Source organism: Leptonychotes weddellii, chromosome 2 (genome assembly GCF_054177405.1).
Source record: "Leptonychotes weddellii isolate Sample4059 chromosome 2, ASM5417740v2, whole genome shotgun sequence".
Lineage (NCBI taxonomy): Eukaryota > Metazoa > Chordata > Mammalia > Carnivora > Phocidae > Leptonychotes > Leptonychotes weddellii.
In genome coordinates, this window is record NC_138370.1 from 176,874,560 (window position 1) to 176,897,924 (window position 23,365).

Sequence of the window (23,365 nt, forward strand, 5' to 3'; positions counted from 1 at the left end):
TGGCGGGAGCCGTCTGTCGCAGTGGTGTGACAGAGGAGGTGGCTGTCCACGGGGCCCGTCCTGGGCTCCGGGCCCCCTACCAGGCCTTCCTGCCTACACGTTGCCTCCTTGCTGTGAGGCGGGGACCCTGGTTACCCCATTCCACAGACCTGGACACCGAGGCCCCAGGTGTCCAGTGACGTCCCCCAACTCATGGTCCGTGTGTGGGGAGATGTGCCTTATGGGCCAGTGGGCCCTCCACGCCCCTGGGGAGGCCTGGCAGGTGTCAGAATTGACAAAGTCTCTCACTGCAGGACCCCTGGCACCCACCTGCCTCTTCCCCTCTCTGCCCTGCGGACACCCCAGGAAAGCTTAGTTTCTTTAGCCCCTCAGCAAGTACCCAGCACACCTCTGGCCCTGCAGGGAACCCTGGGCCCCTCAAAAAACTTCCGTCCGGACAGAGCCTGGGCAGTAGCGGGGCTCGACGTACCGGGCGGAGCAGGGACGCTGAGTGGACCTCGGAGCTGCCCCTTCGGGTTGGGTCGTGGGCCGGGGGAGCTGCCCGCGCTGCCCTGTGGTGTGGCCACCGCGGTTGTCGGTGGCTTGTGCGTTCCCCGCTGCGGGAGGGATGCAGGGAGTCATGGGGGACACACTCTCCGACTGAGTCCGTAGCCGTGGGCCTGGACGGAGCATTGTGGGGAAGTGGGTGGGGACCGTGGCTGGGGTCTGCCCCCTCGCGAGTCTGCAGGCCAACGGGGAGATGCCGGAGGGCCTCACCAGCCCCGGCAGCCTTCTCGGCCTCCATCAGGAGTTCCTGCTTCTCTTCAGGCCCCGGGACTACAGGCTTTGGCTCAGGACCCTCCCACGTGGCCGGCGGGGACAGGGCATCCTCCGGCACAGCTAGCTGCGTGTGGTCTTGCCGCGACGGGGCTTGGCCTGCGGGTTTTCTCGGGGAAGCATGTGCTCTTGGGTTGAAAGGCCGTTCAGGATGTGGTCCTCCACAGCCTCTCCACGACTCAGGGCCAAGAGGAGTGACCAGAACTGGCTCCAGGTCTGCTGGAGCCTGAGCCTCTGTATCCTCCGCCGCCGCCGCCTGTGGCCCCTCGAGCGGTGGGCAGCACTCGCTCTGGTGCCCAGCGCCTGGATGGCCCTGGGGCAGGGTGCTGAAGGTGTGGCCAGTGAGCCGAAGTTCCTGAGCAGTAGTGAGGAGCGTGGCAGGCCACGGCTCACACACGACTGCTGTCTGGGGGACCCCTGCTGCCTCGGGGGGCTCCCAAGTGCTCCGGACCCTGGGCCTCGCAGAGACGGTGCAGAGCGGGGCCGAGGCACAGGTTGCCCGGCTCTCCGCCCTGAGCTTTGCCAGCCCCCCTCCACTGAGGTGTCCGGGGCAGGTCTCCAGGGCCGAGGGGCCGCTCAGGCCTTCCCGCCCAGGGGTGGGGGTGCGCCCCGCTCGACCCTGTCCCTCTCCGAGCACACGCAGCGGTGTCTGTGTGCCTGCTTCGCTTCTGTACGGAGCACCGCCGCGTTTGGGCTCTGGGCTGCTCCAGGAAGCAGGGTGAGGGGGGTGAGTCTCACTCAAGGATAGAAGAAATCTCTCAAGTGCTAGAACCCAACACGTGATTTTGTGGTCTCTAGGGCAGCCCACGTAAACCGACCTTGGCCTTTTTTCCAGGATCGCCGCGAGCCAGGCTCCTGCCGGATTCACATGGGAAACAGAACCTCCAAGTACTTAGAGACGGATGCTTTGGAGCTCGTGGCACCCAGTGGCCGGAGGGCAGGGACTGGATCTCAGGGGCTGGACTCCCCCGCCGAGGGCAGAGCGACCCGGAGAGGGCAGGGGGACCTTCAGTGCCCTCACTGCCTGCGGTGCTTCGGTGACGAGCAAGGCGAGGAGCTCTTCAGGCATGTGGCTGAGTGCTGCCAGTGAGCCCCGTGGCCCGGAGAGGGAGAGCGCCCTCGAGGTCTGGGGCCCAGAACAGGCTGAGGGGGCTTCGGATCCTTCACCTTGGTCCTCCTTGGGCGATGGAACAGACCAGGTCAGAGGGAAACTCCTGTGGGGCATCTGCTCCTGGGAGGGAGTGTGGCCCCCCAGCTGCCAGGCTGAGAGGCTGGGAGCAACCGGGTGCAGGGATCCAGGCCAATAGCCCCCCGACCCCGGGCGTGCCGCAGCTGCTAGAAAAAGCGGGCTGCCTGTGGGGACCCACACGTGTGGGCCCCAGGGTGAAAGGCCTGCCTTGTTCTGTTGAGTAAGGACCAGGAGGTCTGCAGAACTGAGCGCTCTGGCAGCACCTGGGGGCCGGCCTCCGCCACCGCAGAGCCGTGTGTCTGCACTGAAATGCACCACAGTAGCCTTTGGCACGTATCTGAAAGTCAAGAGACATTTCGCGTGCACTGTTTTCATAATAAATGTACTTACTCTGGTGACCGCTCTGGGAATGCATCCTGGGGGCTTGGGTGCAGGAACCGGTAGTATTTCCAGTCGGGCCGGACTTAGACCAGCCGGTGAGGAGAAATACTCCCTTGTCTGCCACGCGCCAAGGGACCGAGATGGACTGGCTGGAGTCCAGCCAGGCCTGCCTGTCGGGGGGCCATGTGACCTGGCGCCCACCCAGCTTTGCCTTTGGGCAATTTCAGCCCCAGCCCAGGATGTGAAGTCAGGGGCTGGAAACAAGGAGAGGAAGCAGGTGCCTGCTGACAGCACAGCAGAGCCACAGAGAGCAAGGTGTGGCTGCGGAGGGCCCGCCAGTGGAGCAGGGGACAGGAAGGAGAAGGCAGGAGGGGAGACTGAGGCGCTGTGCTAAGTGTTTGCCAGGGTCACTCATTTAACCCTTCTAGCAATTCCAGGATGCACACGTTAGATCATCCTCAACACAGACGAGGAAAATGCACAGAGGGGTTAATTCACTTGCCCGAGGTCACACAGTGGCTGAATGACAAAGCTGGGATTTGAACCCGTGTTCTTAATTGCACATTCTGTACTTCTTCCTGGAACTCACCCTTCCATGTGGTTCAGTCCTCCTCAAGTCCGAGTTCAGGTGTTGCCTCCTCTGGGGACTCCCTGCGTACCCCTTTCTGCCGGAGCCCGGCTGGAAGGGACCCGGCCTGTGTGGCATGGGGTGGGTAGGCTACAGCAGAAAAGCCTCAGTCGGAGTTGGAAGAGTTTGTGGACATCTGAACACTGGAAAGAGAGGATGGGGACATCCCAGAGGGAAGGTAGCCACAAAAGGGGGAACCCTCACATCCTTGGCTGACCCCCAAATTGTGCATGCTTCGAGCAAGACCCCAATGATTCTGGGGTGAGAAGAGCAGATGGAAAACAGAGCTTAGCAGGCATCCCCGTGGCTGAGTATTACAGGGTAACAGCTTTGAATCTGGGTCCCTCAAGGTTAGAAGGGCTTAGTAAACACTTCAGGTTTTCCTTTGAAACCCTAGAAGGGCCAGGCCTCAAGAGTAAAGTTGACATCCTGGGACAAAATGGAAATAGCCCTTGCTCTAAAAAGGCATACGAGTCCCAGGTAATCAACCAACAAATCACCTGCCTATTGGAACAAGAACCAACTTTTTTTTTTAGAGACGGGCAGAATCTCAGACCTTACACTGTACTAACCACAAATGCAATATGCAAGAGAAAATACTAGACGGGCGCCTGGCTGGCTCAGTTGGTAGAGCATACAACTCCCGATCTCGGGGTTGTGAGTTTAAGCTTAAAATCTTAAGAAAAAAAAAAATTAGATGTAGGAAAAATAAAGGCAGCATGAAGGTATTTTCAGATAAATACAAGGTAATGATATTTATATCCAACAGACTCTACTACAAGAAATTTGTACTATAGAAATTATTCCAGCTGAAGGGAAGTGATTCTGGATAAAAACAAATATAGAAAGGAGTGAAGAAGATGGGAGTGGATAGATAAGGATTACTGACTAAGTCCTTTTGAGGGCTTTAAAACATGCAAACGTGGCCACGAGAGCTTTCTAGGTGTGTGTGTGGGGGGAGTATTTAATGAACTTACACAGGAGTTTTTGCATTGATTTAAGGTGGACTGTAATTCAGTAGGGAAGCATAATTTCTAGAGTAACCACTAAAATAGTAATACAAATATTTAACTAAAAAGTGAACAATGTTTTTATTAATCCAAAGCAAGACAAGTTAGGAAAACTAAAGGAATAAGGAAGAGATGAGACACACAGAAAATAGATGGCAAGATGGTATACTTAAACTCAACTCTATCAGTAATTAACTTAAAGATGAGGGGATCAAATACTGACTGAAAGATCATGATTATCAGGCTGGGTGAAAATAAACTCTCACGTATGTGCTCGTTAGCAGAGGCATACTTTAAATGTAAGAACAGAGAAAAGGATAGAAAAAGACACACCCTGTCAACACTGGCCAAGATAATGAGGGAGTGGATGAAGCCATGAATGACATGGTTTCAAAATATATAAATGAAAAGGAGACCTGGATAAATGCATAATCATAGCTGAAGATTTTAACACACCTCTCAGAGAAGAGCAGGGATACTAAAGATTTAACCAAAATACTTAACCAATTTGGCCTCCTTTGCATATGGCAAACATTACGCCCAACAAAAGCCAACTAGAATTCTTCTCAGCTCTACGTGGAACACTTACCAACAGAGACAAATCTGTGGGGCATAAATCAAGTCACAACATATTCCAAAGAACCGAATCACTGAACTTATGTTCTCTGACCGTGGTGAGATTAAACCACAACTCAGTAACAGATAAATACCAAATTCTCAACACACTTCTAAGTGGTCTGTGGGCAAAGGAAAAAACACAATGGAAATGAGAAAATACTTTGAACTGAGCGAAAATGAGGTTAAATTCAGTGATCTGAGTGCCCATCTCAAGAGCTAGGAGAAGAACTGCATATTAAACCCAAAGAAAGCAAAGGACAGAATATAAGAGCAGAAATCAATGAGATAGAAAACAGAAAAATCAACAAAGCCAAGAGTTCTTTCAAATGGCAACACCACCAACAAACCAGTAACAAGACTCATGAGGAAAAGACAGGGGACAAATTGCTGATAAGCAGGAATGAAAAGGGGGACATCACTATGGATCTCTAAGAGGACTACTATGAACACTTTAAGCTAATAAATCTGACAGATGAAACGGATAAAATCCTTGAAAAATACAACTTAACCAAAACAGATACAAGAAGAAAGAGAAAACCTGAGCAGCTCTGTAGCCATTAAGTAAACAATCTGTAATTAAAAGTATTTTCACAAAGAAAATTATAGGCCCAGAGGACTTCACTGGTGAATTCTTCCAAACATCTGAGAAAGATATACCAATCTTACATACACTCAGCAAATAGAAGGAATGTTCCCCAACTCATTTTTATGACACCAAAACCTGAGAAAAACAAGAAAATGACAAATCTCTCTCATGAACACAGATGCAAACATCATAAACAAAATATAAACAAATTGATAAAAAAAGGATAATTCATAGACAAGTAGAATTTACAAGTAGAATTTTAATTAGAGATACAGATTGACTATTAAAAAAAAAAGCACTGGGGCGCTGGGTGGCTCAGTCGGTTAAGCGTCTGCCTTCGGCTCAGGTCATTATCCTCGGGTCCTGCAATCTAGCCCCGTGTTGGGCTCTCTGCTCAGTGGGGAATCTGCTTCTCCCTCTGCCCCTCCCCCTGCTTGTGCTGTCAAATAACTAAAATCTTTAAGAAAAAAAAAAAACCACTAATGTAATTCACTAGAATAACAGAAAAAACATGATCATCTCAATAGAAGCAGAAAAAGCATGTAACAAAATTTAATGTCCACTCATGAAAACACACTCGGCAAACTAGGAATAGAAGGCATTTCCTCAATCTGATAAAGATATATGTCCGAAACCCTACACCTAACATTCTACCTGGTGACAAATACTGAATGCTGTCTGTGCCTGCTCAGGTTTACATCAAGGCAAGGGCACTCACTCTTACCACTGCAATTCCACATTGTACCGGAGGGTCTACCTAGTGTAGTAAGTTAATAAAAGGAATAAAGAACAGAAAAATTAGAAGAAATTGTCCTTATTTGCAGATGACGTGATTATAGATATAAAAAATCCTAGGTGATCTTGAAGTTTAAAATTTGTAAATCATTTTGACAATCTCAAGATACAAAGTTCAATATATGAAAAATCAACCATATGCTATATATATTTGCAACAACTGGAGAAATGAATTTAAAAACCTGTTTCCCCCCCCAAAAAACCTGTTTCCCCAGGGGCGCCTGGGTGGCTCAGTTGGTTAAGCAACTGCCTTCGGCTCAGGTCATGATCCTGGAGTCCCGGGATCGAGCCCCACATCGGGCTCCCTGCTCAGCAGGGAGTCTGCTTCTCCCTCTGACCCTCCCGCCTCTCATGCTCTCTCTCTCTGTCTCATTCTCTCTCTCAAATAAATAAATTAAAAAAAAAAACAAAACCTGTTTCCCCAAAAGATAAGGTGACTAAAAAGATGTTAAGTCCTAACCCCTAGAACCTGTGAATGTGACCTTAACTTGGAAATATGGTCTTTGCAGATGTCATATGAGATAATGTTGTGCTGGATGAGGGTGGGCCCTAAACCCAATATGACTGGTGTCCTCTTAAGAGACATGGGGTGCCGGCTGGCTTAGTTGGTGGAGCAGGCAGCTCTTGATCTTGGGGTTGTGAGTTCGAGCCCCACGTCGGGGTGTAATTACTTAAAAATAAAATCTTAAAAAAAAGAGACACACAGACACAGGGAAGAGGCCATGTGAAGACAGGAAGAGAGACTGGAGGGACACCTCTATAAGCCAAGGACTGCTACGAGGAGCCAGGAGGGAGGCATGGAACAGATGGTTCTTCACCTCTAGAAGGAACCAATCTTGTGGATACCCGTGTTTTGGGGCATATATCCTTCCAGGGATTTTGCGTTATATCCTCCAGGACTGTGAGAGAATAAATTTCTGTTGTGAGAAGCCACCCAGTTTATGGTACTTTGTTATGAGAGCTCCAGGAAACTAAAGCATAACCCTGTTTATGATGTCAAAAAACCTAAAATGCTTAGAAAACATTTATCAGAAGCATGCAAAATCTCTACAATAAAAGCTACAAAATAACTGCTGAAATTCAAGAACATGTAAATGAAGAGAAATCACATCTGCAAACTGGGAACTCTGTAGTCTCAAGCTGTCACTTCGTCCCAAATTGATCTACAGACTCAACACAGCCTCATCCATATCCCAGCAAGCTTGTGACAAGCTCATTTTATATATTTTTTTGTTCCCCACTTCTGCAGGACTCCAGTTACATGTATGTTGAACTGCTTGATACTGTCCCACAGGTTACCATTTTCCATTCTCTCTTCTCTCAGTGCTTCTTTCTGGTAGTTTCCGTTCTGATGCCATCAAGTTCACGGTGTTTCCTCAGAGGTTTCGGATCTGCTGTTAATTCTATCCAGGGTATTTTCCCATTTCGGATGATGTATTTTTTCTTTAGAACTTCACTTAGGTCTTTTTTGGATCTTTCATTTCGTCCTTCATCTTGTTCATGATTTCTCTTACATCTTGAGCATATTTTTAAGACTTACATTAGCCATTTTAAGGTCCCTGTCTGCAAATTCACCAACTGTCATTTTGGGGTCTATTGTTTGTTTAGTATTTCTCTTGATTACGGTTTATATTTTCCTTCCTCTTGGCATGGCCTGGTAATTTCTGCCTGGATTCCAACATCGTGAATTTTGTTTAGTGTGGGATATTTTTGTATTCTTTTAAAGAACGTTGGACTTTGTCCTAGCAGGCAGTTAAGATACTTAGGATCAGTGTGATCCTTCTGAGGCTTGCTTTTTAGATTTTACTCTAGGGCTAATTTAACCCCCTGCTAAGGTCACAGCTTTCTGAGGACTCTACGCTGGTGTCTGCAGCGTGTATTAGAAGGTTCTCCACTGTGGCTGGTGCAAACACTATTCCAGCCGTTCTGCTTTCTGGTGATTTTCCCTTGGGTTCCTGGAAGTTTATGCCGCACCTGCAACATCAGTAGATTGTAGGGGACTCTGCAGACCCCCAGAGCCCCTTATGTGCAGCCCCTCCTGTCTGGAACCCTGCCCCACAAATTCGAGCCACCTTGACCTCTCCAAATGCCAATCTCTGCTTGCTCTACTCAGCAGGCCTGCTGGGCTCTGGGCTCTGCAGCCCCCAGCCCGTGCTGGGCCTGGAAACTGCCTCCACGCTGGAAGCTGGGGCGCCAAGAGGCTTACCTGGTTTCCTCCCCTTCACTCAGAAAACACTGCCATGTGCTGTGTTTCTTCCAACAGCCAAAAGCATTGTTTAAACACCTTCCTCGGTTTTACAGTTGTGTGTGGCAGGGGGACAGTCTCCGTGGCAGTTCATCCTTCATGGGTGCCACCGGCGCACGTTTAGGACTCTTCCTCTTAACCTACCTCGTCTTCCCCATGGAAGAGCGTCTGGAGGGCTCCCGGGTACGGCAGGCTCCCGGTGGCACATGGTTCGTTTCAAGCGTAAGTTCGTAACAGTTCGGAACCGCATGGGAGGTCTTCGTGCGCCTCGCCTCCCGCCCCTCGGTGCTTATGCTTACGTTTTAATAGTGGATCCAGGACAGACCATTTCGCCTGTCACTGTGAAGACGAAGAACCAGGACTCAAGTTACTTCAATTCTACTCATTCTGTGGGTGACCGAGAGCTTTTATTGGTGTTTCAAACAGAAACAGTGGGACATGTAAGTTTCTTCTCCTTTAATATTAATGAAATTAAGAAACGTTCATCCTTTCTGGTACCGTAATACTCCTTTTGTTAATATTTTGGTTTAATAGCATGAGTATGTAGACAAAGTTCAATAAAAGGACATTTCTACTGTTTCTTTTCTAGCCATTGTTATTTTATTTCATCTCGTGATTGCCGTTACCGTGTAAAGGAGGTGATACTCCAGCGTGGTCTATGTGAGGCTCCCCCAGGGGTCGGCGCCCAGGTCTAGGCCCCGTGAAGACAGGAGCACTGGAGCTGGATGTCCCGCAGAAGCACCCTGGGCCTTGGTTTCCCCACCTGTAAATGCAGTGTCTGGGCATGAGGACACACGGTAGCAAGTCTCCAGGCCTGGGCCTGCCTCCGTGGGCATGGGAGGGGCTGCACTAGGGAGGCCCTGCAGCCTTGACCTTCCACCTCCCCCACCCCTGGACTCTGACCTGGGCCTCCCAGGCCCCAGATGCATCTTCAGAGAACTGGGAATGGTAAAGTGACGCCCCCCTCTTGGGGAAAGAGTCAAAGGAACAGCAGGGGCGGAAGGGGGCAGGTGGGGCCACCTCAGGAGTGGGCACCCAGGGGTTCCCCTCACCACTCATGGCCCTGACAAGGTCCTGCTCATGTCACAGGTGGGACCCTGCGGTTCCTCAGCACCCAGTGTGGCGCCCCAGGACAGACTGAACCGGAGGCTCAGAGGTGGGAGTGCCCCCGACACGACCTCAAGACTGCCCCCGGGGAGAAGAGGACGGGGCAGGGGCCTAGGCAGGCAGCTTCCCCGGAGAGCAGGCTCCCTGCCCCCCGGACCCTTCCCAGCATTTGCTGCACTGACCCAGTTGAGGCTCCCCTTTGCCCTCACCGGGAGGGGTGGAGGCCCAGGCCTGGGCTTGGGAGTCCTGGAGGCACATCAGGGCCTTTCGAGGACACGGCTCCTGCTGCGGTCACTGCCCAGCCCGTTCCTCGCTTTGCAGGGTCATCCCACGAGCAAAGCGGTACGCTTGTTCTTCCCACCTAGTTAGAAAAAAAGCAAAACAAGCCAGCCAGCCTCTTGCCCCATCTCCTATTCCCAGGACCTGCTGTTCCCACCCTTGTTTTCCTGCAAACCAGCTCCCACTGGGCTGTGGTCAAGGTCACCTCAGTGTAAGAGCCCTGGGCCATTCCTTGGACCACACCTTGACCAGAGCAGCCTGCCATGGCCAGTCTCTCCCCACCTGTGTCCTCCAGGCTGCCCTCCTCCTCCCACCCTGGACACTGGTTCTAGGGCCTGGACCCCCGACCTGTCCACACTTGCTCCAGCGTGGCCTTCTGGCCACGAACAGCAATTCCCAACGCCAGACATCTCACCTGGGGGGGTCTGATGGGCACCTCAGACTTGACCCCTGCTCCAGGGCGGGCAGCCCCCTCCTGCCCGGGGCTCAGACCAAAGCCCGGGAGTCCCTCTTGCCTCCTCTCACTTCTACCTGCATCCCGTCCGTCCAGAAGTGCTGTGGACGGAACCGGCAGAATGTTTCCAGAGGCCGTTTCCTCTCGCCCTGTCTCCACACGGAAGCGGGGACACGCCGCACCCCCACGGCTGCACACAGGCAGGTTTCCCGAGAGGCGGGAGCAGTGCGGCTCCGCAGTGCTCTGGAAGTGGGTGGGAGCAGGGCGGCAACCAGGAGGCGGCTCCACCAGGGACTCCCGCAAACGGCCTGCAGAGGCCGCAGACGGAAGGAACCCAGGCAGCATTCCCACTCTCATCCTAAATACTCCCGTGTTGCTCCTCGTTTACACCCAGCTGAACACCTGTGACTTTTCATGGTCTCGTTAGAGATCACCGCCCCTCCCCCTCCCCCCCACCCCGGACAGGCACCTGCCCATAGGGCTCTGTGTAGTCCCAGCCTGCTGACCCTCCGGCCCACATGGCTCTGTGTCCCCTGCCCCGTAGGTCAGAATGCGGGGACCCCTGCTCCGCCTCCGCTCCGCCTCCACCCCGCCGCTGCTGCTTGGTGTTACCACTGCTCTCTCCCCAAACCCTCTGAGCGTCGGGCCGGGCTCTGTCCTGGGCCTGGCCCTGCCTGGCACGCGGAAGGCCCCGGATACACTGCTGCGTGGAGGATGGTGGGGGTGCCAGGACCCCTAAACTGCTGCCAGGGGTGAGCCGGGAGATGCTCCAAGGCTGGTGGCCCAGGTTTCCCTCGGGGGGCACTGCCCCCCACTCGCCCCGTGCCCTGCCCCCGGCACCACACCGCCCCCAGCAGAAAGCAACCAGACGAGGTCTTCTGCTGTACTAATGTATTCCATCTTTCAAAAAGAAAGACATGATTTTAATATTACTTAACAATATGTTAAAAAAGTAGCCAGGCAGGCCTCCGTGTTAATACAGTCGTACACTCTCTAACAGACTTGATGGTGTGAGTACTGGGTGGGGTTCTGTTTTTGAACTTTCTCATTCTGCAAGGGGTCTTACACAAGCTGGCTACAAGTCAGGGGTTCGGACACAAACAGCGCAACGTGTACACTCTGAGACAGGAGGTTGTGCAGGAGAACGGAAGAGCGCCTGCCCGCCTGGCCCGCCTCGGTGGGGTGCAGGGCACACGAGAGCTGCGTGACGGCAGTGCCCCGGCGGGGACAGACGACAGGACAGGGCGAGATGCAGAGGCAACGGGCCACGTGGATGATGAAACGCGTCTCTGGCCACGACCCAGGCTCCGGGCCGCGCGGCGGAGAACCGGCAGGAGCTACTGTTCCAATCCGACAGCACAGCGCTGGGCTCAGCGCCTCACTCACAGACACACGCACACGAGCTACCGGCGCGGGCCGAGCAGCGAGTCCTCGGTCTGGGGGTCTCAGGTGCGGCGGCCCACCCGGCCCAGCCCTGGGCAAGCACAGCAGCTCCGGGGCCTGGCCCACCTCCCGCGCGTCCCTCTCCAGGCGGTCCTCATTCAGTGGGCAGCAAAAGTGGCTTTTTTCAAGCTAAAATTGGACCAGTTGATGGACAGTCTTTGTCGGGTCTGTCTAGCGGAATCCAGACAGAATCTGTGAAGACAAAGAGCCAAACAGTCAGCGAAGGAACAGCCCACATGCGAGCTGGTGTCGGCAAAGCCTAGTGTCCTCCGGGGGGGAGGGGGGGCCCCCTCAGTGTGCCAGGCCCGGCGACAAGGTCCCCTCCACACCTGGCCACCCTTCAGAGCGGGGAAAGGCCCTCGGGAGGACAGGGGCCCCCTTCTTCAGGACACTGGCCAGCACCCTCAATGTCCTCTGGTGTCCTGTGTCCTTCTTAGCTGCCCAAAGGAAGTTTCTGATGAGCCCATCTGAGAACGTGCCAATGGCCACCACCCACCCTTCTCCATGTGTTAAGCCGTGGAGATCCCCTCTGCCCTCATTTATCCACGAACGCACGCGTGAGTGTGATATGGAACGGGACCTGGCACGGTGAGACTCGGCCACAGTGCTGCCCGCCGCCCCCAGGTCTCCAAGGCAGGCCTCCAGCCCTGGAGCCCAGCTCTGCTTCACCCCTGCACGCCCAACAGTGTTTGAAAAACACCACCTTCTGCTACCTGCTTCCCAGGCAATAGTGGGTGATTCTGTATTAAATGAGGAACCCTTCCTTTCAACCGCCTATACTTCGCACAATTTCTGAAGTTCTCACCTGTCCAGCTCTCATCTGAGCAGAAACTTGAATTAAGCCTGAAAATGGTTACTGCTGTCACCCAGCCAGAAGCTGAAATGTGTTCGTTTACATGGCGGTTCAATCGCCCACAATTTCTTGTGCTGCCTGCCGGGCGGTCTGTGTCCGTCCCCGCCCTGCTCCCAAGAATCCAGCCTCTCCTTCCCTGGCCACAGTTGGTCAAACCCCGAGTCCTAGTGGCGTCACCTTTTTTTTTTTTAAATTTTATTTATTTGCGAGAGAGAGAATGAGAGACAGAGAGCATGAGAGGGAGGAGGGTCAGAGGGAGAAGCAGACTCCCCGCCGAGCAGGGAGCCCGATGCGGGACTCGATCCCGGGACTCCAGGATCATGACCTGAGCCGAAGGCAGTCGCTTAACCGACTGAGCCACCCAGGCGCCCAGTGGCGTCACCTTTTCAAGCTTCGGGAACTCCCCCCTCTGCCTCCCCCGCCCCCCCTTGCTCTGGCGGTAGCTCCCAGCGGTCCCCAGCAGGCCACACCCCCCCGCGTCTCTCCACTCGCCGTGGCTGGAACGCCCACAGGTGGCTCCGAGCCAACAGAAGCAAGGCTCCCAGCGGCTCCCCCAGCACAGGGCCCAGGCCCCCAGCCGCCGGCTCTGCCTCCTTCCCAAACCCCTGGCTCCCCTGCACCCGACGCTTCAACACCCCCTGCCCATCAGGCCTCCGTGTGGTCCTCTGTGGACCGTGTCACACACGCTGTGGACGTGCACCCAGGGGACTGGGACCAAGCCTGGGTCGCCACAGCCCCCCAGCCCAGGTCCGAAAGCCCGACCCCGCGGCACCTCGCTGTCCTCTCCCGGGAGGCAGCCCGCACCCTGGCGTCTGTGACAATCGCCCCACGATCTCGCAGCCCCTCGCCCGTGTTTGCCTGTGAGGATTTCTGAACTTACAGGAACAGAATTGTCCTGTATTTTTTTCTTACTGCTCGCATTCAACACTATGTTGTGCGATTCCTCCATAAGGCCGCTGGGTGCTCGTTTCCAAGGCTCCAAGAGCTCACCCCGCGGAACAGACAGACAAGTGGACGTTGCTGCTCACGCGCGTCGGAGCGCGGGGCTCCGTGAAACGGCCGGCTTCGACTTGACCCAATTCTGCCAAACTTCTCCATGGTCGCTGGAGCCACTCTGTGTCCCCCCCGGAGGGTGGGGGAGCCGCTGCCCCTGTGCGCCCAGCTCCCCATCAGGCGGGAGGCCTCTCCACAGGTCCATGGTCACAGTTTTCTGTGACAGCACATCTGTCCACGCTGTTTGTCTTTTCCTGCTCTGTCATGTTTATCTGTTCTGATACCAACCCTTCGTGAGGTGCTGCGCACACGGTCTCCTCACTTTCTTTAAAGAATTGTTGATTTTAATGTCATTTATCAATCTTTTATTTTATGGTTGGTGTTTTTAAGAATCGTTCCCTACTCTGAGGTCAAAAAGATACTCACCTGTATTCCAAATCAGAAGGTTTGCTTTTGACATTTAGAATCTTATCTAGAGCTGACCTTTGGGTAGGATATGTGGGGCAGATCCAATTTAAAAGGTTTTCTTACATAAACTTTCATAGCTCCATTTATGAACACACCTTCATTTCCACTGTCGATCTGTCTTTTGTCATAAACCAAAGCTCAGCGTTTGTATAGTCTGTTTCTGGGCTCCGGATTCTGCACGAATACCACAATGTTTTCATGATCGTCTTTGTAATGGGCAAGAAAAGCCGTCCGTTCTTCCTATTCTTCTAGGAGGATCAGATTAATCCTTTAGCATATGGTTTGATTTTTGTGTGAACGTCACACACATACAGGAGAGTAAAGAGACGTGTGCTCGAAAGGAAACTGATAAGGCAAACACTGGGGAGCACAAGCATCAAGCTGTGGGACAGTGCCTCCTGGCAGCCCCCACCCACCTCAGAAGTAATCACCATTCTGGCTTTTTAGGATAATTTCCTTGCTTTTATAGTCTTAACACCTATGTGCTGTATAGTATCCCTGAACGATAGACTTAATTTTTAAAATATACTTTACTGAGGTATATTTTATGTACAATAAACTACAGTTATTCTATAGCTCACAGTGCTGACAAATACATCGGGAAACTATCCCATCAATCAAGACACAGAACACTTCCAGGAAGTGTCCTTTTGCTGTCATCTCCTTGCTGCCCCGGCCCCAGGCAAACAGGGATCTGCTGTCACTAGGGATGAACTTGTATTTTCTGGCATCTCATGTACATGGAACTTTGCACTTTGTTACCTCTTGTCTGGCTTCTTGCCCTAAGCACCCTGCTTCTGAGATCTGGCTCTGGTGTTTCATCAGGAGTATGGTTTTCACTGCTGAGTGGTGCCCACTGGACGGAGAGAGCACAGTTTATCTGCTCATCTGCTGTGGATACGGGGCTGTCCCCAGTTTTTGGCTATTACAAGTGAAACTTCTAGAAACATTCATGTAGGAATCTTTGTGTGGATACATGCTCTTATTTCTCTTGGGCAGACAGCCAGGAGTGGAGCTGCTGGACTGAAAGGTGTACATTAAAAAATGTACTAATGGAAAGAGCCCAGATGTCCATCAACAGATGAATGGATAAAGAAGACGTGATGTGTATATACACAATGGAATACTACTCAGCCATCAGAAAGAATGAAATCTTGCCATTTACATCGATGTGATGGAACTAGAGGATATTATGCTGAGCAAAATAAGTCAGTCAGGGAAAGACAACTACCATATGATCTCACATGTGGAATTTAAGAAAGAAAACAGGATCATAGGGGAAGGGAAGGAAAAATAAGATGAAATCAGAGAGGGAGACAAACCATAAGAGATGCTGAACTCTAGAAAACAAACCGAGGGTTGCTGGAGGGCAGGTGGCTGGGGGATGCGGTAACTGGGGGATGGGCATGAAGGAGGGCACGTGATGTGATGAGCACTGGGTGTCTTATGCAACTGATGAATCACTGAACTCTACCTCTGAAACTAATGATACATTTTATGTTAATAATTTTTTTTTTTTAAAGATTTTATTTGTTTATTTGACAGAGAGAGAGATAGCGAGAGCAGGAACACAAGCAGGGGGAGTGGGAGAGGGAGAAGCAGACTTCCTGCCGAGCAGGGAGCCCGATGTGGGACTCGATCCCAGGACCCTGGGATCATGACCTGAGCCGAAGGCAGACGCTTAACGACTGAGCCACCCAGGCGCCCCAATAACTGATTTTAAATAAAGTAATTCTTAAAAATGTACTTTGGTTATGTCTAAACTGAGCTTTATATAAACAGTGTATTATGTATATTCTCGTGTTCTGCCTTTTGTCTACTATTCAGTTTGTAAGATCCACATTGCAGACTGCTCTAGTTCGTTCCTTTCCTCGGTTGTATAGCATTCCACATGTGACTGTATCGTCACATATCTACCCTACACTAATGTGTTTTAAGAACACTCAATTTTACAAAATCCTTCTTGGGTTTTAAAATCTACAGATGAATTTTGGGAAGTGAGATAGCTTTATGATACTCACTTTTCCTATCAATGAATACAGGATCTATTCCAGGTCTTCAATATTCTTCACTCATGCTTCATCCTCTTCTACGCATAGGTCGTGGGCAACTTCTGTTAGATTTATTCATGGAGACTGCATAGATTCTGGTGCTGTTACAAATACTGTCTTTATTTAAACTACATTTTTAAATTACGGATGGTATAGAGAAACATAACTTCTGTACACTGATCCTACAGCCAGTCCCTTCACTAAAAATTCTTTTTCTTGCTAAATTCTTTTGTAATTCCCTTTGTAGTCAATTAGATCATCTGTAAGTAAAATGGAACTTTATCTCCTGCTTTCCACTCCTTAAGCCTTTAATTTCTTTTCTCTTATAATGCTGCCTAGGAACCACGACTTAAGGCTGAACAGAAGAAGTGGAAACAGAGAGCATCTTTGTTTTGCACATGCTTCCACGCTTCCCGTTTGAGAAACTGTTTCATGTAGATTTCTTTTCTCTGTCTCTTTTGGTAAACCTCCTTTTCAGGTTAAGGATATTTCCTTCTACTACTAGTTTACCATTTTTTTTTAATTAATTGAATGCTAACATTTTTATCAAATGTTTTTTCTAAACCTATGGATATGATCATATGGCTCTTCTTTAATTATCAATTTAGCAAATAGCATTTGTGGATTTCCTAATAGTAAATCTCCTTGCATTCTTTCCTAGGGTACACCAGTTTGGTCATATACTGCTTTTAAAAATACTGTTGGATTTGGAATGTGAAATTTTTTTGCACCCAATTAATATTCATGACCGAAACAGATCTGTGATTTTTCATGTTTTATGTAATCACTTCTAGCAGATTTTGGTATCAAAATCTTCCTTCTCTCATAAAATAAAGTGGGGTGTCTTGTGCTGTCTCCTCCTGTCAATCCTCTGGTAGAATCAGTAGAAGGCTGGATAATCTCTTAAGTTTTGGGAGAATTCTCAGCACAAATGTCAGAATGTAGTGTCTCCTCGGGATTATTTGCAACCACTACTCTGATTTCTTTGATGGTTACTGGATCCTTCAGGCTATTTTGTCATTGGGTTGATTTTGTGTTTTTTTTTTTTTTTTTTAAAGATTTTATTTATTTATTCATAAGAGACAGGGAGAGAGAGGCAGAGGGAGAAGCAGGCTCCCAAGGAGCAGGGAGCCCGATGCGGGACTCGATCCCAGGACCCCGGGATCACGACCCGAGCCGAAGGCAGACGCTTAACGACTGAGCCACCCAGGCGCCCGATTTTGTATTTGTTTTAAAATTAATTGTGAAGTTGTTCCCAGTGTTCTCTTATGGTTGAATCACTGCAGTACTTCCTTTTCACTTATATAGTCACAAAACTAAAGAAACCCTTTTCATTATGGAAGATGTCAAACCCACACAAAAGCAGAGTGTGGTAACATGGGTACAGCCATGGTCCAACTTTGATCATTATCAACACTCTGGTTCTTTTCCATCTAATTACTGTATTGTTTTGTGTCTTTTTTCCCCTATTTTATCCTGATCAGTCTCTCAAAGGTTTATTTATTTATTTAATATTTTCAAAGAGTCAAAGTTTGGCTTTGTTGATCTTCTCTGTATTTTTCTGTTTCACGATTTCTTTTATACATTATCTCCTTAAACTTTCTTTGCGTTTATTTGGTTGTTCTTTCCCTAATTTCTCAAACAAAATCCTTAACTCCTTAATTTTCAGGTTTTTAAAAACTCACTCGGCAGTCTTAAGACTTCACTGAAAGAGCGCTTGAGAACGAACTGTGTCCCCATCCCACAAGTTTTCATATGCAGTGTTTTCCTTCTCTTTTAGTTCCACATATTTTTAAATGTCTACTGTGGTTTCTTGTTGAACCCATGAGTGAAACATACATACTTTCAGATTTCCAAATACTTAGGGACTTAAAAATTTACTTCTTGTAAATTGCCGATTTAAACGTGGTGTGGTCAGAGAACACAATTATACATATTTCTTCTCTGAAACTTCTGAGCCTTGCTTTCTGTGGCCCAGTACTTGCTTCGCTTCCATGAGCATCCCCTGTGGGCCCAAGAACACAGACACCCTGTTCCCTGGACGCACTTTCATCTGTATTCATCTTCCACATCCCTGTGGATGCATGCACTGCTCAAGCAAGCGGCCACACAGACATAGTTGGAGATGTCCTACACAGAGGGTAGATCTGATCCTCTATGCAGCCCAAACTATTTCCTGTTTGTATTTTGAGGCTATTTCACTTAGTACCTAGTTTAAAATTTCTATGTCTTCCTCACACACTGAACCTTTTAGCACTATGTAGCAACCTTTATCTGTCCCTTATATTAATCCATATTCTGATAATAACATAATTATACACTTCCTCTTTTTTTTTTTTTTAAGATTTTATTTATTTATTTGAGAGAGAGAGAATGAGAGAGAGCAAGCACATGAGAGGGGGAGGGTCAGAGGGAGAAGCAGACTCCCTGCCGAGCAGGGAGCCCGATGCGGGACTCGATCCTGGGACTCCAGAATCATGACCTGAGCCGAAGGCAGTCGCTTAACCAACTGAGCCACCCAGGTGCCCAACACTTCTTCTTTACTTCCACCTTTCTATTCACTGTATTTTAGGTATGTTCTTATAAACAGAGTGTGTGTGTGTGCGTGTGCATGTGTGTAAGCATGTGTGTGTATATATTTAAAATCGTTAACACAATCTGACAAACTTTTTTTTTCTATCATGGTTGCTGATAAAACTGAACTTGTGTCTCTCGTGTTTTTAAAATTTGTTTACTGTACTTTCTTTACATTTATTTTTTCATTTTGAGTTTTGACTTTTTTCCTTCTACAGATTATTTATACAGAAAATTTATACATCCTATTTCTATTCTTTTAATGCTTACTTGTGAAACTGTATCGCCAATTTAGCTTCAAGTCTGAATATTAAATACCTGTTAAATACCTCAACGAGAAAAGGACGTGAGGATACTCAGCTCTATTTCACACCTAGCTTACATACTATTCTGTTCAATACTGTGGTTCTTTCAGACATAATGTCAATTAGACATTATTACTATCTTGTTACAAAGAAAATGTTTTATTTAACAACATTTATCAAGCTGTTTCTCTCTCTCCTTCCTGCAAATCACACTGTCTTTCTGAGGTATCTTTCTCTCTTGAAGATTTTTTTTTTTTTTTTTAAACACAGATCTCTTTGGAGCAAGTTCCTATAGTTTTTCTTTACTATGGAAAAGAATAGGTTTGTGGTATACACAGTTACAGACTGACAACTTTCTCTCAACGCTGTAAATATCACCCCATGGTCTTCTGGTTTCACATTTGCTATGCTGAAGAATGGATTTTTGTTTGTTTATTCCATTCGTATATGTTGTGCTTCTGAATTTGTAGATTTGGATTTCTCATTAGCTCTGCAAAATCCCCAGGTGCTGTATCTCTTCAAATACAGCTTTTCTGTAGCCTTCACATTCTCCTAGGGGGGCTCCAGTTAAATGTATGTCAGACTCAGTCTTTCTTCCATGTGTCTGAGCCTCTTTCCTCTTTTCTAATTTCCTTGTATGTGGGTGCATTCTGGGTACATCTTTCAGATAGTTCTTCCAGTTCACAAATTCCCTCTTCAGTAATGTCTAATCTATTTATCATGTATCTATTAACATCTTGATTTTACTCATTACATTTTTCATTTCTAGATGTTTCTTTTCCCCAGGTCTTGGGTGTTTGATAATCTTTGTTTATAAGGTCATGCATGATTTTAAAGTATATGAGTCCTATAGGTCTACCTTGGGAAAATCTCTCTCCAAAGTTCTGCCTTTATCCAAAAAATGCTCCCTAGAATCCAGCTTCAGGGCAAACTGTCTTAGTAACTCAAGTGATTTGCTTACAGATTCTTTGTACAAACACACTTCCAACACAGAGAATGTGTGAGGAAGACAATTCTGAGAATTGTCTGAGAATGACAATTCTATTTCTTCCTTCTGATCCTTGTCCCTTTGTTTCTTCTTACACCTTCACAAACAGAAGTTGTAACACTGGGCATCCTTATCTTCTTTTGTCTTTTTTAATCTCAAGGGACAGCTTTTATTTTATTTTATTTTAAGATTTTATTTATTTGCGAGAGAGAGAATGAGAGACAGAGAACACGAGAGGGAGGAGGGTCAGAGGGAGAAGCAGACTCCCTGCTGAGCAGGGAGCCTGATGTGGGACTCGATCCCGGGACTCCAGGATCATGACCTGAGCCGAAGGCAGTTGCTTAACCAACTGAGCCACCCAGGCGCCCACAAGGGACAGCTTTTAATGTTTCACTGTAACTATGGCATTTATTGTATTTTATGGATACCCTTTATTATGTTAAGGATATGCCTATCTAGTCCTATGTATGAGTTTTTATTAAAATGGACGTCCAACTTTAGCAAATGCTTTACTCTGCCTGCTAAAATGAGATATATACACACACATGCACACATACATAAATTATATAATAAACATAACTTCCAGAATAATTTAGAATTCTATCATATTTCATTTATTTTTATCTTTTTTTTTTTTTTTTAAAGCCCAGCCCCCAGAGTCAGGTGGCTTTTTATTTTTTATTTATTTTATTTTTTTTTATTCATGAGAGACAGAGCGAGAGAGAAAGGCAGAGGGAGAAGCAGGCTCCCAAGGAGCAGGGAGCCTGATGCGGGACTCGATCCCAGGATCCTGAGATCATGCCCTGAGCCGAAGGCAGACGCTTAACCATCTGAGCCACCCAGGCGCCCCTATCTTTCATTTTTTTTTAAGGAGGCTCTGTGCTGGGCGTGGAGCCCAATGCGGGGCTTGAACTCCTGACCTCGAGATCAAGACCTTAGCTGAGATCAAGAGTCAGACGCTTAACCGACTGAGCCACCCAGATGCCCCTACAATATTTCAGATAGGAGTTAATGACTTTTTGCACTGCAATCTACCTGCTCCTTTTGTGTGTGTGTGTATTATCTGAAACAAACAGGTTAAAGAAGGAACAAGAAACTTTAAAATGAAATTTGCTTGCCATAATTCACAAAGTAGATAAAATACTATTGAACACAGTACTAATGAAATCTGCTTATCGGGAAAACTGAGCGAATCTCTAAAATGTTACTTTTCTCCCCAAAAGCATGCCGTATCAGTGTGTTCCAATGTCAAGCACACATGAGGATGACCAGGGACGCTTGTGACAACACAGATGTTGGGTCCCTCCCAAGAGTAATTCAGCAGGTCTGGGGAGGGGCCTGCTCCCTGATGCTGCTGGTCTGGAGCCACGGTCCTCAACCAGTCTTCACACAGAGGGGTGGGGAGAGGTGACTGGGTGTGAGGGTGAGTGAGGAGGCCCGTGTGTGTGCTAGGACTGTGGGGGGATGTGTGTGACAGGCCCCTCGGCTAGCTGACAGAACTCGTGTCCATGACAGCAGCAATGCCAGGGGGGGTCAGGAGGGTCATGTCTGGCAGCCGTGAAACCATCATCATTTCAGACACAAAGCCATAACATTTACCTTTTGAAATACTCCACTTCCCTCTCTGTCTCATCCATATCCACGCTATCTAGGTCGATATCTTTAGGCAGAAAAACATCATCTGTAAAATGAAAGAAAAGAGGAAAGTCAGATTACAAGAGAACAGATTACCTGGCTTAATTTTAATAACTTCACAAACTGAAAATTTTCTCTAAAATGAGACTTTACAAACAGCCAAAGGAGGGCAGATGTCTTTCATGTGCTTGTGAACTTCCACGTTCAACCTGGAAATTATGGAACTCACAGGTTTGCTGAGCAAAGCAACTGTGGCTTCAGGTCCCACTAGAAGAGATCCATTGGCTGGCACCCAGATTCCCCAAGTGACTAGTCTTTTTTTTTTTTTTTTTTAAAGATTTCTTTATTTATTTGTCAGAGAGGGACACAGCAAGAGAGGGAACACAAGCAGGGGGAGTGGGAGAGGGAGAAGCAGGCTCCCTGCAGAGCAGGGAGCCCAATGCGGGTCTCGATCCCAGAACCCTGGGATCACGACCTGAGCCGAAGGCAGACGCTTAACGACTGAGCCACGCAGGCGCCCCACGACTGGTCTTTACCTGATACATTTCCGTGATGGGAGGGCCCTTGAGAAGACTCCCTGAAACCTAAGGTGCTTGCAAGCCCAGGGTCTGTCCTAAGTCCCTACAGGAGGGCAGGAAGCAGTGGGGGCATGCTAGTGAACAGAAGCCCAGAAGGCAGCCCCACGGGGAGGCGAATGCTATCCCTTGCAAGTGCCCCTCATGGCAAGAGGACACGACTGACTGTACCGGGGACCCCGACATCAACCTCTACTGGAAGACGGCTCTCCCAGACATTCAGTTTATACGTGCAACATCCCAGAGACATCATCAAACACTTTTCAGGCTGTTCCAATAAAAAAGCAAGGCTGTATTTCACTTTGCAGTTAAATCACCTTCTTTGAAAACAGGCAGGATGGCAGGGAGAATAATGATTCAGGATTATTCCAACTCCTTGAATCTCAGCAAGTTTGAGGGGTTCGACTTCGTGCTGCTTCTCTGCCCGCCCTGTCTGTTACAACCCGTGGGATCCTGGGCACTGCCTGGGCCCTGGGCACCAGAGGCTACGTCAGCGCACAGCTGGGCTGCTAGGAGGGCTGGCGGCACACACGCAACACCTGGCCCCATCCTCAAAGGAAGGTACAGGGTCCCCACTTCCCTGCAGACTTTAGCATGGGATAATTTTTTGTCCTCTATAGAAAACAAAGACACACCTTCGTTCCTTTCACTGGGGCACTTTGACAGTGGCATAAGCCATGGTTCAGCTGTAATGGCAGCTGACGTTTTGCTGACTTAGACCACCAGGCAGAGTGCCTTCACACCTGCGAGCTCACAGAAATGTCTGCGAAGAGCTTCCCTGTAGGGTCCTGCATGACCACAGCCCCTCCCAGCCACCCTCTGCCGGCACCCAGAGCTCCCCGCGCCCAGCTTTCCTCCTCTGCACTACCCCCGCCCCCACCATCCCCTCCTTCCATGGGGACACGGACGCCACCAAACCTCCCCCGCTGCCCCAGACCGCTTTCGTGAGTTGCACGTCCCTGCAGCTGGCTCCTCTACAGGCACCTTCAGGCATCTGCCCCCCAGTATGGTCTGCTGTGAGCCTGCTCCGTTTCTGACGGGGAACCTCAGCCCCGCCTCACTCTCACGTCACGGCTTCTACGGGGCCGGCAAGTTCTCTGTGAACAGTCTGGGACCGCCCCCCCCAACAGTCTCTACCCACTGCTGCTGCATCAGGGCTGGCCTTCACCAGCCTCCCAGCCAGGCTCCACCCTGCCCAACCCAGCCAGTGCAGACTCATCCTCACAACACATGCAGTCACAGCTGCCCTGCGTCCATGGCCCAATCCACTCCTCCCTGGCCACCAAGACTATTCCGACTGGGCCTCCGTCTACATGTCCACTTGCAGACCTCACCTGCCTGCCGACTAGACTTGCCGAGGCCCGGTTCAAAG

The 23,365-nt window shown here is 49.2% G+C and overlaps 2 protein-coding genes across 6 annotated transcripts in view; one reads left to right on the forward strand and one right to left on the reverse strand.

Moving 5' to 3' along the window:
• Positions 1-8,847, forward strand: part of TNIP2 (TNFAIP3 interacting protein 2) — a 41,129-nt gene extending 32,282 nt beyond the window's left edge. For both annotated transcript variants that reach the window (XM_081812762.1, XM_006736559.3), the window contains one exon: positions 1,652-8,847. In XM_081812762.1, the coding sequence (XP_081668888.1) occupies positions 1,652-1,906 (255 nt within the window). In that variant the 3' untranslated portion in view covers positions 1,907-8,847. The remainder of the gene's footprint in view (positions 1-1,651) is intronic.
• A 2,162-nt stretch (positions 8,848-11,009) lies between these two features.
• FAM193A (family with sequence similarity 193 member A) overlaps positions 11,010-23,365 on the reverse strand; it is a 163,309-nt gene continuing 150,953 nt past the window's right edge. For all 4 annotated transcript variants that reach the window (XM_081812760.1, XM_081812761.1, XM_081812759.1 and 1 more), the window contains 2 exons: positions 21,383-21,464; positions 11,010-11,743 (listed from right to left, as the gene is read on the reverse strand). In XM_081812760.1, coding sequence (XP_081668886.1) covers positions 11,650-11,743; positions 21,383-21,464 — 176 coding nt within the window. In that variant the 3' untranslated portion in view covers positions 11,010-11,649. The remainder of the gene's footprint in view (positions 11,744-21,382; positions 21,465-23,365) is intronic.